Below are 17,790 nucleotides of genomic sequence, written 5' to 3'. Positions count from 1 at the left end.
CTAGAAAACCCTAGAAAACCCATGTGACAAATGTGAGTATTTGTCAAACCTCTTAGGAAATCTACACTTCTCATAAATAGACACAAGATCTCTCTCTAAGGAAGAAAGAGATTACCTCCATATATGAAAGCATTCCACACATTCTGTGGTTGACCAAGAGGTCCCGATAGCATTGAATACCAGACCCTCCACATTTTGGGGACTCCATAACAAATCAAGCCGCCATTATTGACAAGATTCACGCACTAAATCACACATAGGAGCTGTGTTGCTATATTTCACATCAATTTTAGTTTGCACTTACAATGCCTAAGCCCGCACTCTTCTAACCATCAAACAATCTTACTGAAATTTGCACAACCTATTTTTATTTTCAATTTATGGGATTAAATTCCAAGTTTTGAGCATCGAGTTATTGTACTTTTATTGAGCACAACTCACTATTGTCCCCAATAGGACATCAATGAAGTGCAACCAGTCACATGGATATTCGTATATGTTTTATGAAACTTTCTTTTTCAAATTTGTAGATTAGCGTCTCATATATATTGTATAATTTATTTATTTATTTTGATATTTTTCTTGGATTTATTTCCTTGCTGGTATGTTCAAAACCAGAGATTCCTGGACCATGGAATCTCACATTACAGGCCATGTAAAGGCATTTCCCTTAATGATTTTGTAAAACTTTTCTTTTTCAAAATTATTCATCTCGATGTTTTCTATCTAACTTTATTTTCTAATACTTTTATGATTTTTTAGTTCATTTTCTAACTGATGATTTTCTTGCAGTTAATTTGTTTTTAGTATGTTTTACGCTTTTATTTTCTATTTTTGATATTATATTTTGCTTATGTTATCATATTGCTTTTATATACATGATAAACATAATGGTCGCATTTCACGATCTCAATCCCCATATTCACAATACCATGTTAGGATTAGTTTCATCTTCAACTTTCCCCTTTAACACATGTTTTACATTCCGTGTAGAGCAGTTGGATATGAGTATATGGATTTTATCTTTTTCTTTTACATATTTTGGATATGTTTTCCTTTCAATGTGTTTGTGATATTAATAAATGTATGATCAAACTTAACTAGCCCATTCAATAATAACATGTGTTTAACTAGAGTTGAAGTATAGTTTTTATAGGGTGGACTGAGGTGGCTAACCCTTTTCTCGGATTGCAACCTGACACGAACCCTAATACATGGTTAAACAGTTCGGATGAAATTATTTCTATTTCAATTAGCAATGGGTCCTAGATCCTAATGTAGGTGGCGACTCCCAGTTAATAGAGATCGTCAAACTCATACCATTCTTTTCATTATGATAGACCTACGAAACCTCACTAATCCTCACAACTCTTTCTCTATGACCACTAGTTTCTTTTCCTTAAACCCAATCAACTTAAATACCTACAAGTTGCATGCTAGTCACTTCATGAAACATCAATATAATTTCAAGCATTTCAATAGATAGGACAACGCAAAGTTCATAAGCCCAAAAACTAACCATGAGGTAACATTTCCAGCAAATTGCTTACCTCCAACAACTATCTCACCCACATAAGGCCAAAGTGGGAAAGAACAGTGGGAGTAGTAGGATCAACCATCAAAGTAGAGAGATTAATCCCTGGGTCAATACACATGGTATCAATTTCACCCTCTGCATCAATCAACGGAGCAAAAACATTCACCTCATGTGGCTCAGATTGATCTCTAAGAGAAAATGCCGCCAATTCAAAACAACACTACCATGAATCTTAAACTAGGAGTCCAAATTTTTGAAAAGAGATGTTGACACATTAGCAAGAAATTTAAGATTCTCATATAATATCTCACTTGAATGATGAAATAGAAAACCATGAGCTTTAGGCCATGGTTGATCCCAGAGAGGAGTAATAAGATATCTTCCATTGGAAAAGCCACGAAACCATGAGAGAAGCAATAAAATGTTTAATGAAAAAATCTTGCCACATTTTTCACAAATATTATACAATTCATGCTTTAATAGGGGAAAATAAATCCAAATATAAATGGAGCTTAATAAATTTATCAATAATAATAATAATAATAATAATAATAATAATAAAAACTAGAAATTTTGAGTGAAAACTTTTCCTTTTATGTATATTTTGCCTGAAATTTACATTTTTATCCTAAATTTCATTTACTATATATTAATCCTTCTAGATAGATTTTTTTTTTTTAGTTCTTTTCTAGTGTTACTTCTAGATAGGTTTTACTTAGAAACAAATGGAGCTTAATAAAATATATGAGGTTCCGCATAGGCAATAATACATTAAAACAATAATGTCGGTATATCATTACAGGGGTTAGGTGTGACTTCGTGTAATCGGGGTTTACCCTTGGGTCTGAATCATAAAATCAGGCAGGTTCAAGAGATTCTTCGTTACCAATAAAAAAAAGGAAGGAGATAAAACATCGTTGTTTATTTGTTTCATATGTTGAAGCTCAAATGTGAGACAACATGAGCCTATGACATGTAAACATAATTTGATCAAAGTGATGAGATTCACCCTTTGTCTTCCTATTTTGTGGAGTGTAACTTTTCTCACATATGTAGAGAGATTAACAACATTATTAACTCTCTTGCTCGGAAGGCTCTCTCGCTTTCATGTTGATAGTTTGACCAACTCCACTCCTTGACTTCTTGATTTATGTAATCTTGGGCCTCAACTTTTACATGTAATCATTCTCAATAAATTTCCTTATTACAAAAAGAAAAAAAAAAATTGATCAAAGTGTATGTTGAAACTCTAAATTAACCTAATTGTCAAAGTCTTAACATATATAAACACAACTTTAAATGTTTTGGTTTCAAATATTATTTAAATTTCAACAACAAAATTCTGATTAAATTACACTGTTGTAACAACCTAATAACAAGGTCCTTTGATCCTCTTCCAACCCCAAGTCACTGAGTATACCCAACAACTCACAAGTAATAAGAGATTAGTGTGAGCACACACCCATAAAAAATGAAAATTTCAAAAATCCCAAGTTTTCTTGGAATATAAATTTACATTTTATGTATTTGCAATTAGCATTGCAAAGTATATAAGCTCATATAGACCATCACCCCTACCACAACCCCTCCTTGCCTCCTCACACCTCCAAGGCTCCAAAGGCAGAAAATTCTGTGCCTTCCTTTGATTCTACCATCAAATAACAAGTAAGGGGAGAGGGGCAGATAGCTTTAAGGGTTTGGCTTTTGCTTCCTTGCAATACCATCTACACCTTTACTCTCCGATCCTTGCTCAGCTTCACTTCCCCTCTCCCCTTTTCTTCTCTAAATTTCGTTTCAAGGAACACGGATTGTGATTACGGTAGGTCGGAAGATTAGGGTTTTACAGAGAATACCATACCCGGAAGAAGATTATGATTTGAGGTACGAGAATAATGAATCTGTGCTATTAATTTCATTCCTCATAAAGGCGTTAGAATTTAAGAGAGAAGATTTGGTTGGATTGGATATTTTTGCTCGGATTTGTATAGCTTACATGCCCAAGTCTCTATTTAACACCAAAATCTGTGTTTGCTTGGCAATTCAGTCGCTTGTTTGAGGGTTAGGGTTGATGGGGTTGCTGTGCTTTGTTTTGATGGGTTAGATTGTTCAGTAAGTGTGAGGCAATTGAGGGGCTTTTGGTTGAGAAATGACTAGAAGGGTGAGAAGGAAGGGACCACAGTTGAAGGACAAAGAGAAGACAATTGCGCAAGTTTATTCTGGAATCGGTGATGGCAGCTCCAGTTCGGAGAGGGATGGGGAGGTTGATTGGACGAGCTTGCCCGATGATACCGTTGTGCAGCTGTTTTCTTGTCTGAACTATCGAGACCGGGCAAGCTTGGGTTCGACCTGTAGAACATGGCGGGCTTTGGGATCTTCTTCTTGTTTATGGAATTGTTTGGATCTTCGTGCCCACAAGTGTGATGCTGCTACTGCAACTTCCATGGCTTCCCGTTGTGTGAAGCTTCAGAAACTCTGTTTTCGAGGGGCTGAAGCGGCCAATGCTATAATGAATCTCCAGGCGCGTGGTTTACGTGAAATCAGTGGAGATTTCTGTCGTGATATTACCGATGCAACTCTCTCTGTGATGGCTGCTAGGCATGAGGCACTTGAAAGCCTCCAGCTTGGGCCAGATTTCTGTGAGAGGATCAGTAGTGATGCTATCAAAGCAGTTGCTCTATGTTGCCATAAGTTGAAGAGGCTGCGGCTTTCGGGGGTTCGAAAGATTGATGGGGATGCTATCAATGCATTGGCAAAGAATTGTGGGCAGCTGACAGAGATTGGTTTCATGGACTGTGTGAATGTTGATGAGATGGCATTGGGAAATTTGGTCACAATACGTTTTCTATCAGTTGCAGGGACAAGAAACATCAAATGGGGTTCAGCTTCGCAAATTTGGAGTAAGCTGCCGAACTTGATTGGGTTAGATGTTTGTAGGACTGATATAAGCTCTAGTGCTGTTTCCCGATTGCTGTCCTCATCACAGAGCTTGAAGGTCTTGTGTGCCCTTAACTGTACCCTTCTTGAAGAAGAAGGCAACTATATGGCATATAATCACAAGGGTAAGTTATTGCTTGCTCTTTTCAATGACATTTTCAAAGCAGTGGCTTCATTATTCGCCGATATTACAAACAATGATAAAAGTGTATTCTCGGATTGGAGGAATGCGAAGAATGGGGATAAAAGCTTAAATGAGGTTATGACTTGGCTTGAATGGATTCTCTCACATTCACTGCTGCGTATTGCTGAGTGCAATCCACAGGGGTTGGATAGTTTCTGGCTCAGGCAAGGGGCTGCATTGTTACTGAATCTAATTCAGAGCTCACAGGAGGATGTTCAGGAAAGAGCGGCTACAGGACTGGCTACGTTTGTTGTCATTGATGATGAAAATGCTACAGTCCATTCTGGAAGGGCTGAGGCAGTTATGAGGGATGGTGGAATACGTCTACTTCTAGACCTTGCAAAATCTTGTCGAGAAGGTCTGCAGTCAGAATCAGCAAAGGTAAGAGTGTTGATCTGTATTTAACTGAGTTTCTGAGATTGCTTATTGCATGTAATTATGGAAAATTTGGATGACTCTTTTAAACCCTTGAGTTGTGCAGGCTATAGCAAACTTGTCTGTTAATGCGAAAGTTGCAAAAGCTGTTGCAGAAGAAGGAGGGATCAATATACTTGCTGGTCTAGCAAGGTCTATGAATAGGCTGGTTGCCGAAGAGGCTGCTGGCGGACTTTGGAATCTTTCTGTAGGAGAGGAGCACAAGGTTACTTTTGCTGCATTTCCTTGATGATACTTTCTTCCAAGTTTTTTGGTTATATCTATATATATATATATATATACACATATTATATCTATTCTTCCGCCCACCCCCAGGGTGCCATTGCTGAGGCAGGTGGTGTAAAAGCTCTAGTGGATCTTATCTTCAAGTGGCCTTCCTCCGGTGGTGATGGAGTTCTTGTATGTGCTTTGCTTATTGTGGATCATTTATCTTCTGAAGAAGTATGGTGCTGCTGTATGAGGGGTTTAAGTTGATTGGTGTTTGTTTGCTTGATGTCAGGAACGTGCTGCTGGTGCGCTCGCAAATTTGGCAGCTGATGATAAATGTAGCATGGAAGTTGCTCTAGCAGGTGGTGTACATGCTTTGGTGATGCTTGCTCGGTCTTGCAAGTTTGAGGGAGTGCAAGAGCAGGTGTCCTTCTTCTCCTTTTGTTTGATAAATTAGTGACCTTTCATCTCAATCACATCTTTCATTCTTCGGTGATGGGATCTGTAAGCAACACCTGTTCCAATACGAAGTCAGTATGGATGTATTATCCTTGGGTTGAGACGCCCTTTTTATCTTCTGTACTCAATCAGCAGCTGGCCTCCCATTCCTTTTGTAGGATTTCCTCCTGATGAATATTCCTTTCTTAGACCTATTGAAAAAAGATATATTCCTTAGATTATTGGAAAAAGATATATTCCTTAATTTGGTAAGCTTGGTTCAGGGTCCTTCCAATTTAAGCCTGTAGAATTTTCTTTTACTTCTTTTGATATCATCTTTGTTACAGTAAAAAGAGGTTGTTGGCATTGATTTCTTTATAGGCTGCTCGTGCTTTAGCTAATTTAGCTGCTCACGGAGATAGTAACAGTAACAATGCTGCAGTTGGACAAGAAGCAGGTGCACTTGAAGCACTTGTGCAATTAACTTGCACCCAACATGAAGGTGTCAGGTAATTTACTCTGTTTCTAGCATAAACAATGCATGCTGTTCTCAAATATGTGGATAATTTATTTTAACATGCTGTTATCAAATATGTGGAGTATGTTCAAATTATTGTTGCCATTCGGAGAAAAAATTTCTGACAATTTGTGGATATCTGCATTTTTTTCCATTTGGGGTGGGGGTCATTATGACGATGAAAAAACTCTATCTTGGGCCAAATTTTCCGTTGATGCCCTGATGCGGATCCGGGGTTTGAAAACCCAACTCGGATTGCTTGTGGGCCCACCCAGTTAACGAAAGTCCAAATAATAGAAGGGAATGGCAACTTTGTAAAAACCCGAATTTTCTCAAGGTTTAAATTGGTAGGATAAGAAGAGGACCAGACCTTATAGGGATTAGTATATATTTCTCAAAGACAGACTTGGAAGCAAAGTTAAGGAAAAGGCTAGGGGGTAATAAGGGTGAGAAGTAATGGTATTTTGGAAACTAAGTGAAATAAAATAAAGGAACAAAAGAATTGCGGTAATAAGGGAGAGAAGTAAGGGTTATTTTGGAAACTAAAGGAAATAAAATAAAGCAACAAAAGAATTGTAAGGGAGGACTTTGTCTTCAACCTCACGACTTCTCAGCCCCATATGAAACCAGAAACCAGAAACCAGAAACCAGCAGTAATGGGAGGGACTTGCGATGAGGAGAACTCCCACACAATATACTCAATCAAGCCAAGACTTTGGTACCTGACTCGCAACACCTAGCCCTATGAGATCCAAGTAATGGCCCCGTGAAACAGGCCTCTAATCATCAAAGAAACTACCTGAAATTGTTTCTGGGGGTAGATCTTAAAACTAGACCTGAAGTTGAGTTGGAACTTCCAGCCCAGGCGATTGTTGGGTCCATAGTAAAAATGGGAATGGAAAAAAAAGGGAAACAGATGGTACAGTTTTTAAATGGTGAAAAACTCCAAACGGTATGGTAAAAAAATGGAGAAAAAAAAAAAAAAAAAAACGTTACGGGTTTTAAACGCGTAAATTTCAGAAAAATGAGACCAAAAAAAGGTAGTATACTCACTCTTGTAAATTGAGGAATAATTACATGAATACCTGCATCTATTGTTTAAAACAACTATAACATCCAACATTAATGCATATATTCCAAAACATCTCATCCAATATCATCCAACATCAATACTAAATTCATAAACTAAATCGAAAAAAACATGTCCAAAGTCTTGTTGAGCAATGTGGCTTGGCTATAAAGTTGTTCATTGTTGTCAGCATAGTCAACACACTCCTGGAGTGATGCATGTTCAGTTGGAGTTGGCAGTTATCACTTTAGAAACACTTTCCAGCAGATGCATCAGTTTGTATCTGAATTTAGGGGTCCGTGCATTGAACTTGAGTTGAAGGTGATATCATGAGAAATGAAGCCCTTCGAGTCAGCTTCACATTGGCAAAAGAATCTGGTCGAGAGAGAGAGAGATGGATAGTTAAGTAGCCATTGTATTCAACAAGTCCTAATATCTTAAAAAAAGCCAAAAAAAAAAGAGGAACATGTTTTAAATGCGTTTAAAACAGAAACAGTGGCCGTTTGCTGTTTTTTCCCGTATCTTCGGGAAGCAAACGGAAAAACACCTTTAAAACGGTAAAAAACATGAATGTTGTTTTAAACACGTTTTTACCAACTATGGTTGGGTCTCAGATTTGGCAACCTGAGTTGCCCTAAGGTATTGACTCTGTTCTTAGAATCTGAGATGGTGAGATGAAGAATCAAGAGGGATCAGTGCTTCTCTTGCTGGGCTGCTACAAGGAAGAGAGATTGGGGAGAGGGGAGGGGAAATCTCGCACAAAATGCCCAGCCACGCAGGCTCTTCACAAAACAACTAATCGCTTCATTCTCTAATCTACTATTCCAATTGGTTACACATTTATTTATAAAATCCAAAATCAGAGACTTCTAATAACTTCATAAAACTTAGAATATGGAACTGGAAACTCAGTAAAACTCAAATTGGAAATTTCCCTACATGTCTAATAGATACCCCAAAATAAAAGATTACAAATTTTTCCAAAATAAAATAAGTCCTAAATATCTTACTGAACAACTACCAAATGGACCCGGTTCTTGATCGGGGCACTCAAACGGGTTCAGTCTGGTCCAAAGAATTGCTCCTGTGTCATGCCTGTATCTCTAGTCATTCTCTGGCTCTGTTTGCATTTAGTTTCTAGTATTTCCCTCATTTTTCTAGCCATGTGACCTGGAAATTTTGAAACAGAAGCAGCACAAAATGCTTTACTCTATCCTTTCCTTGTTGTATAGCATTTACTGCTTTTGGTGTTCCTCTCTCTCTTTCTCTCCCCCTTTGATCAGTATATGTTGGTCCTGATTTATCAAAAATAAGAGTTTATGTTGGTATTGCAGAACTCTGGTTGACATTTTACCAAATAATCAATCTATCCTTTGTCATATATAATTTTTAACTGTGTTAATGGAAATGGTTACTTGGGATTATATTTTGAATTGACAATCTTTACAAATATCCTCTATCCATCCCACTGTTATAGTTGCACCACTTATATACTTCCCTCTCTATGTGCAATTCGATTTAAAACGAATGGCAATCTAAGTTATTTGCATTTATCCTTGGGGAAAAAGAAGAAAATCTGGGTTCTTTTTCTCTTCATCAAATTCGTTCTCTCTCTCTCTCTCTCTCTCTCTCTCTCTCTCTCACTATTTTATTTTATAAATTGGTGTATTGACTATTGACATTGCTATTTTATTTGTTTATCTCAACTGGAATGTATAAGTTTAATATATGAATTTGTTTCCTTATATTGCCAATCTGATTAGGTAGAAATAGAAAGATTTGATTTCTTACTTTCTTATCCTGTTACCTTTACTTTGTGTGTTTAGTTGATATATTGGTCTCTTACTCTAAACTTTACGTGCTTTAATTCTTTGTAGAAGGGAGGGAGAATAGGGGGAGGGGGAGGGGGATGGAAGAGTGGGTGGGGGTGGAGAGGTTCTTTGTTTGCTTGACATTACCTATTTTGGTGCCATGACAAATTCATAATCTCAAAAAACAGGCAAGAAGCTGCTGGCGCTTTGTGGAATTTGTCATTTGATGACAGAAATCGAGAAGCAATAGCTGCAGCTGGTGGTGTCGAGGCTTTGGTATATTTATATTTTTGTGTGAACTGTACCTTATTGATCTTGTACAACCTTTTTGTATTCAATTTACATACAATACGATTGCTGAAAAAAATGTTCCATGCCGTTGTCCATTTGCAGAATTTGTAATTCAGATCCTTTTATCCACCACCCTTTTTCGGTATTTGGGTGTACACATAATGAGGAATAATTTCCCTTCCCATCCCCCTTTCCCCAAAAACAGAAAAAAAGAAAAGAATGAATGAGGAATATAATTGCTTGTTGATGCTAAGTGGGATCAATGGAGTGTTATGAACTCCTCCATGGCCTGCCCACTTTAAGTTTACCTTTATCTTAGATGCAACTTTTCTGCTTCTCTTTTAGCTTTTTTTCTGTTGAACTTCAAATCAATATGAAGAACAAATATTTGGTCTATAGGTTGCTCTTGCACAGAATTGCTCAAATGCTTCTCAAGGTCTTCAGGAACGGGCTGCTGGTGCCTTGTGGGGATTGTCGGTATCAGAAGCCAATAGGTATGTCGGGAAAATATTATTTTTCTTCCTGGTGGTGTCACATAGTGCAAAAGTATATACATTTTCTTTCCTAAAACAAGTTTTCGATGTTCCTGAAAGCATTTCTTTTGGTTGTTGCACACACTGTTCCTCAGACCAGATTCTTGAAATTTAGTGCGTAGTTGAAGAGCATTCTGACTTCAATTACTACATTTTGAGTTTTCTTAGTTATACTAACCTATGATACTTTCTTGAGCTCTTAACGAGTGTTTGTATTATCCTGTGCCCCTTGTTGGAGTTGATGCAAACAATAAGCTGAGAGTAAAATGAACAAGTACCCTTGAGCCTTTCTCTTTTTGAAGAGAAGTCAATGAATTGGCAAAGCAATGGGAAAAAAGAAGAAAACCCCCTGCATAAAGTTTTGCAACAAGCAAAAGTACATACATAAATGAATAAATCTGGTAATAGAAAATCTCCTACTAAATTTTTTAGTACTCCCCCATGGCTACTTAATAATACCTGACAAAACAAATGATTTCAAAGAAGAAGAAGAGTCCTAGTAGATTGGTTGCTGGTGGAAACTTTTTTCCGAGACTTCTCAATGAATCTGGATTTGATATTTTGTGTTTTTCTGACAATATATGGTGAATATCATCATCCTATCACTTCCTCGCTATTTGGGGTCAGCTACATGAAAAACCTGTTATATAGTTCCATCAAAATTATTAGAGGCTTTAAAGGTAATTTTAGCTTGGATTCTATTTCATTGCATATCATTAATAGGAGACCATGGTCTACAGCCTTGGATTTCAGGAATAAAGTTTCTTACGCTGTTTGGAAAGTGTCAAGGTTCTGTGAGATTAAATGCTCCGGTTAGGAATTTATTAAAAGAAACAAAATTCTTGAACTATGATTTATTCAAATGATTTACCGGGAACAAAAAGAAGAAACAAGAGAGACGATTTGTTCAATTACATTCAAGATTAAATGGTTCTTCTTTATGTGAAAGATATTTCATGAATTTCTCATCTTAGCAGTGCTAATAATTGCTATATAAATAAGCTGGTGGAGCAAGATTGACACACTAGATTCCCCCCCCCCACCCCCCCACCTCCCCCCCAAAGAAAAAAACAAAAAAAAAGGAAAGGAAAAAAAAGAAAAAAAACTTACTATTAAACTGAATCAATTAATTCTTGAGTTTTTTGATTCTGCAAATCGTGAAAGGTATGTTCAGCTCAGTTTCTTGTCATTTCTTTCTCTATGATGCTATTGGCAATTTGGAATTATCCTTTTATTATTTTATTCTTCTGCGTAAAAATTGTCCCATAATTTGAGAAGATTATTTATTTTCAGATGATGCTATTGACAATTTGAAATTATCCTTCTATTATTTTATTCTTCTGTGTAAAATTCTCCCACGATCTGATAAGGAAATCACCTTTCTACTACTATTTATTTATTTTCTTTTTTTAGCATTGCTATTGGACGGGAAGGAGGTGTTGCACCCCTTATTGCACTGGCACGGTCAGATGTTGAAGTAAGTATATTCCATCTTGGTTAATATCTTCTTTCTGTCCTGGTAAAGATTTTTATTTTCCTTCATCATTGGTTTTGTTTGTTTTATTCATGTTTATTCATTGTTCTAGTTAGTTTTTGGGGAAGAGAGGCGGTCAAAGGGCATGTGTACATATGGGACTGCCTCCTGAATGCTGTGAGATTGGAATATATGTATATTTCTTCTGTGGGGAATGGAAGTTTGTTATTTGTTCTGGAGCTTTTGGTTATCTGTGGCCAGTTAAGGTCATGTTTGGGAGAACTTTCTGGCATCTGGAAGCAAAATCTAGTTGTTTTATTGCTTCTGGAATTCAAAAGTTGCTTCCAAAAGCTTATCCAGGCAGCCCTGAATTTTTTATAAGTTGTGTCTGATAAATCTTGATATTAGCATTGCTCAAATTAAATGTAGAAATAGCCTGTGGGATTGGAATATATGTCTCTTATTTCTATGGGGATGGAAGTTTGTTATTTATAGGATTACATTACTGTTTTTGACACTACTAACCGTGCATAAAATGACATTACTTGTTTCTTGGGTTACTTAATGAGTTGGAGTAATAAAAGATGCTATAGTCCTGGCCGCCGTTTAATCTTAATAATAATGATAATAAAATATAAGTGTTACCATGTTTTCCCAGCATATGATGTTTTACACTGCAGCACTTCATGCCTCTGTCTGGTCATGAGCCTCTCATGTATATGGTGCTGGTGCTGCAAGATTAACCATTGCTATTAAATAAATAAATAAATTCATTCTCCAATGCTTAACTAACTCTTGTTGATGATGCAGTTATTACAAGATGTTGTGAATTCATGAACAAATGGTGATCTTTTTGTAACCATCAATACATATAAATCTGATTTGCGTCTGGATTCCCTCTTAGTGTGGAGATGGCATTGCTTCTCTTTTCTTTTTCTTGTCCTTTTAATGCTGGTTGGAGGCTGAGCTTTCTGAGCCAGGTTCCATCTTTCTATCTTGTTCTGTTTCTCTTTAATAAAGTTTTTTCCGATCATTTAAAAGAGAAGGGACCTGCAATTATTTCTGCATAATTTTTTCTATGCTTTTATGAACCAAGGTCTAGATCGTTTATTTACCAAGTTCTTAGGTACAAAGGTGCTGCATGTGCTTGTGAACATGCATGTCTGTTTTTGTTCTAGGAGCTTTTACTCAACCCAAAGATGAAATAAGGTTGCTTGCTTTATTATCTGTGCAATTATAATACTGTAATAGGTGACATAGTTTGGTTTTGGATACAGTACATGTTCAGATATGTATTTATTCTTGCTTTCAGAGTGTCCCATGGTATTACATATAAAAACTTTTGCCTTGCCTAGTAATGCTTCGGGTTGAAGAGTTGATACTATATCTTTTGAGAAAGTGGTATTTGAGTTCTGCAAATACAAATCTGTATACATTTATCTTTCTACAGATACCTTTACAATTGTCTATTGACTAGTACCCTAATGTGTGAAATTTTATCTTTTGGTTTTGAATGAATGGTTTTGAATGAAGTACTTGCATACTGAGAGACTGTAAATTAAGCAATTGTTACTTTTGCAGGATGTTCATGAGACTGCAGCTGGGGCACTATGGAACCTTGCCTTTAATCCGGGCAATGCTCTTCGTATTGTTGAGGAAGGGGGAGTTCCAGCTCTTGTTCATCTATGTTCTTCCTCAGAATCAAAAATGGCACGCTTTATGGCTGCTTTGGCATTAGCTTACATGTTTGATGGGAGGTACATTATTGCTTTGGTTATCCTGCATAACATGATGGCCTTTTCTATGTTCACTGCTCCCCAACAGAAACTCCTTTTCCATGTGCATTTGTGTACTTGTAGGTTCCTGAGTTTACTTATTATTAAGGTCATTAAGAGTCTATACCTATCCATTCGTCAATGCATTCTGATGTGGATGGTGCCATTGGGTACGAAAACATAGTATCTAACTGAGTGTGTGATTTAAAGGGTTGGTCAGCTGGGACTGTTCCTACTTATATCAGAGGACCAGGCTGGGACTGATCCTTGATGTCTGCATATCTGGGGCATTTGCATAATGGTCTACTGCTTATCTGTTGATTAACTCTGGCTGATTTGCCGAAAACGTTAGTACACATACTTTTTGGATTGGTATAATGTTCCATAAACATTCTAAAATGTCATACATATCTTGTGCAGGATGGATGAAATTGCTTTGATAGGGTCTTCATCGGAAGGTGTTTCAAAGAGTGTCAGCTTAGATGGTGCTAGGAGGATGGCCTTGAAGCACATTGAGGCCTTTGTGCTTACATTTTCTGATCCACAAACCTTCTACGCGGCTGCTTCGTCATCAGCTCCTGCAGCCTTGGCACAAGTAGCTGAAGGAGCACGTATTCCGGAAGCTGGGCATCTGAGATGCAGGTTTTTATTTCATTCACATTTCATTTATCTATATACAAAATTTTCTATTGATTGCTTTACTGCTGTACTTTGCTCCTCATTTTTGTTTGACATCATTGCCAGTATGAGAAGTAAACATGCAGTGCTTGACCGACCATAAAATTTTGTATTGTTAGTAATTAGAGGATTTTTGTACCAATTTTAGTTCATGTGAACACACTATACATTTGACATAGTGAAGCACCAATGGGGTTGGTAGTCTAGCGGTGAAAATGCCCTCAACCCATCACCGCTCGGGGCGGCTGGTTGTGAGTTCGAGTCTTAGCATGCCCACCATCGCCCATTGGTCCTGCAGAAGCACTGCTTGCTGTACGGGGGCTTGTCCTGGGTGCTATGATCACTACCATGGAGCACCTTTTTTTTTCACCCGAAAAAGAAAAAGACATGGTGAAGCCTAAAAACAATGTTTAAAAAAGAAATTTTTTTACTTCTGAATTAATTTCAGGAAAAATAACCCTGCCTGGCAGCATAGAGCCCGTGACCAGACACAAAGGGAGGCAAAATGATTGTCTTCCCCTGTTGATGCTCTCGTGGTCACTGTGATTTGCCCCAACGCTGGTGCAGGGGCCGCACTTCCAGGCAGAGAGCCATATCCCTTTTTTTTTTTCTAATCGTCTTTGATAGGTGCTTCTTGTTTCTGTAATGATTTCGTTTTTACCTGATTATTTGTTCATTATTTCTTATCATATGAACCAATGTCTGTCTGATGTGTAAGCTTGTGTTATCATGGAGCATAGTCATCGACTTATTTCTATCTGTTACTGGTGCTAGCAGGATTGATGTACTATGTTTGGAACTTAATGTTCCACTGCTTAAAATATTTATGACTTTTATTTTTATTGTTATTATTATTTTATTAATTTTTTTTATTTCTTCAGCGGAGCTGAGATTGGAAGGTTTGTTACCATGCTTCGAAATTCTTCTTCCATTCTAAAGGCCTGTGCAGCTTTTGCTCTTCTCCAGGTAAGGACATTATTGTCCATTACCCAGGTCTTTCTGGTTTGGAGTTAATTTCTCTAATTTTTTATGGAAATGACAAAAATATTTGCTGTATTAAAGAATTCCTTTACTCTCGTTGCAGTTTACCATCCCAGGGGGCCGGCATGCAGTGCACCATGCTGGTCTCTTGCAGAAGGCTGGAGCAGCTAGGGTGCTACGTGCTGCTGCTGCAGCAGCCACGGCTCCTATTGAAGCCAAAATCTTTGCAAGGATTGTACTCCGGAATCTCGAGCACCATAATGTAGAGGCATCCTTATGAAGGACTGATATGACAAGCAAAAAGTTTTACTGCTATCTCTGGTGCCAATGGCTTCCTGCTCTTGAGTAGTCCTACAAGGTGGTGGTGGTGGTGGTATATATTCTGCACAAATGTAAACTAAATTTGTCAAGAACTTGGTGTGTGGCTTGTTCCCATTTGCTCATGTGGATCTTTCTGCACAATCAGTTCCGGTCTTTGGTGTTCTTGAGAATCAGGAAACAGGGATGGGGATTAGGTCTTTTCTCATACCCCCCTTTCTTTTGTGTGGCTTTTCCCCTTTTTCTAGTCCTTAGAAGTTTGGTGTGTGTGTGGTTTTCCCCCTTTTTAGTTCATTTTGTTCTTAGCATGTACAAGGTACTGGGGTGTCAATAGACCAGTATCGATCATTTTTGCGTTTCTATATTCATTATAAAGGTTTTATATCATAATTATGTTTTAAGCTATTTAGGACTCACATTCTTGCAGAAGATATTCTCAGTTTTTGATTGTTGGCTCCATTTTGTGTACTTTCTATCTGGCAAGTGAGTAAGCAGGGCCTGGATTGGTGCCTTGAGGTTTCCACTAAGGTGTCACTACCGATGGGCTTTGCTAAGTTTGACATGCTAGGACCCCTTGGTTTGCTTAGTGCACCATGATGCCTTTTATATTTAAGTAGCCATGCATATTCTCCAACAGTGACATGTAGTTTGTCCACGCCTGGCAGTCATAAAGACTGATATCTGACAGATTATTTTGATCTGATCAAGCTAATGGGATGCTGACTTGTGGTGCAATCTATCAGTTTATTTCATGTTTTTCTTTCCAAGCATATATATATATATATATATATATGGGTGGAAGATACTTGGTTGTTCTAGCCCCCTTAACAGTAAGAAAAGCTACAACTATTCTGCCTTGAAGGTAACTTCTTGTATTCAGGTTAACAAACAGTGTGGTGGCTGAACTCACAGTGGTTCAATAGGGTCTCATATGTTGGCAGTTTGGTCTTCAACTTATCTTACATTGAAATGGCCTCCACCACAAACTTGGGGCAAGGTGAAGTAACCATTGTTGGCTCAGACACACTCCCCCTGTTGAGAAGAGCATAGGACTTAGATTCCAACATGTTTACACAGGGAAATAGATTGGCAGATAAATTAGTTAATCTGGCCGTAGTTAAGGGAATCTCTTTATGTTTGTGGTAAAATTTCTCAGTGGGCATCCTTGAATCCTTTTCCATCTTCTTCTTTTATCTATAGGTCATATGGGACCCATTGGATCACTAATCTTCTCTTGTTTGTTATATATATGGAGACTTTCGTTGAACCTTCCTTACATCATATCACTCAACACTGGTCGGTATTTGTTATAGTTGATGTCAACTTCTCATGTTATTGACCCATTCCTTTTTCGTTTTTTTCTTTTTGCCCTTTATTGGTTTGAGTCGCACATTGTCTGTTGGTGAAACCCCCCCTACCCTGAGTTATTGCAAATGTGTTTATCTTTCCTTGGTTTATAAATCCAATCTATTCCTGTCTATCATCTATCTCAGTATCTTTATGTCAGGTCCAGTTGTTTTATGTATTGCTTCTATACTCCTACTGTTTTGATTCTATCATACTCTGCAAAGAATGGCTAGTCTTGCCTCTCTTATAAAATTTAGCATTTCTTTACGGAAGAAGGTTCTACATTCCATCGGTGCGGGAGAATCTCTCAGGTACACCAATGGCGATGCGTGAATCAGTATCATTCACATGAGATCTGCAAGATCAAGGGAAAAGATGGATAGAAAGAAGAAAGGGGAAAAAAAAAACCTTGTATGAGAGGATGTATGATGTGTCAAATTGTAATATCACATCTTTGCATTATTCATCCCACTTTGATTCTATGAATATAATCTCTTAAAGATTTTCTTATATCCTTATGGATGACATAAGCCACAAAAACTCAAGATAGTGGAAGCTCTATTCATAGGAAGCTGCTGGGCAATGATTTAATGAGAATGTGACGGGTGCTACTGACCTTATCGCCATGGATTTGGATTTTGAGGACATTTGAATTAACATCCATGGATGATTGTTTTGATTCTTTACTATTGTTCTGGTAGGTTAGGAGGAAATTTTTATTGATTTTTTGCTACTTTACTCACTAGAAGAAAGAAAAAAAATATATATATATATCAAGAATGAAGATAGAAGTGCATTCATGATCAATTCTAAAATGGGTTTTATAACAATAATAAATTCAGTCTTCTCCCAACTAAAGGGGTCCAGCTACATGGATTCGTACAAAACAGAATTAGAAAAGTCTAAATAGGAGTGGAGGAGAGGAGAGGAGAGGAGAGGTGGAAAGATGAGAGATGAGAAAATAAATATGAGAGTAAGAGGAAAGAGGCACAACCCATAAGTTAGGAAAAATCTCAGCTATTGACCTCCAATAGGTTCTATCCAAAGTCATAGTGGGGTCAAGACTATGACTATGCATGTCATTCCTCACCACTTCGTCTATGGTCATTTTGGGTATACTCTTAGCTCTTTTGGCTCCTTCAATCCAGATCCGATCACTCCTCCAAAATGGATCTTAGGACTACGCAACGGGCACTTTCCTTCGTTATGCCTGTTTAATTTTGAGATAGATTGAAGTCCTCAATAATACAGATCAAGTCTA

At 37.5% G+C, this 17,790-nt stretch overlaps 1 protein-coding gene across 1 annotated transcript; it reads left to right on the top strand.

The window, feature by feature from the left end:
* Positions 1 to 3,103: 3,103 nt before the first annotated feature.
* LOC122083612 (protein ARABIDILLO 1-like) lies at positions 3,104 to 15,596 on the top strand. Its single transcript, XM_042651481.1, has 12 exons — positions 3,104 to 5,036; positions 5,137 to 5,295; positions 5,406 to 5,489; positions 5,590 to 5,721; positions 6,117 to 6,244; positions 9,321 to 9,408; positions 9,823 to 9,917; positions 11,370 to 11,433; positions 13,012 to 13,187; positions 13,626 to 13,847; positions 14,765 to 14,849; positions 14,968 to 15,596. The coding sequence occupies exons 1-12, from the start codon at positions 3,684 to 3,686 to the stop codon at positions 15,142 to 15,144; spliced, it is 2,763 nt and encodes a 920-aa protein (XP_042507415.1). The 5' UTR covers positions 3,104 to 3,683; the 3' UTR covers positions 15,145 to 15,596.
* Positions 15,597 to 17,790: the final 2,194 nt, after the last annotated feature.

This window comes from Macadamia integrifolia, chromosome 7, assembly GCF_013358625.1.
Source record: "Macadamia integrifolia cultivar HAES 741 chromosome 7, SCU_Mint_v3, whole genome shotgun sequence".
Classification (NCBI taxonomy): Eukaryota; Viridiplantae; Streptophyta; class Magnoliopsida; order Proteales; family Proteaceae; genus Macadamia; species Macadamia integrifolia.
Note: the sequence above shows the minus strand (reverse complement) of the source record. Positions and strands in the feature narration are given on the sequence as shown.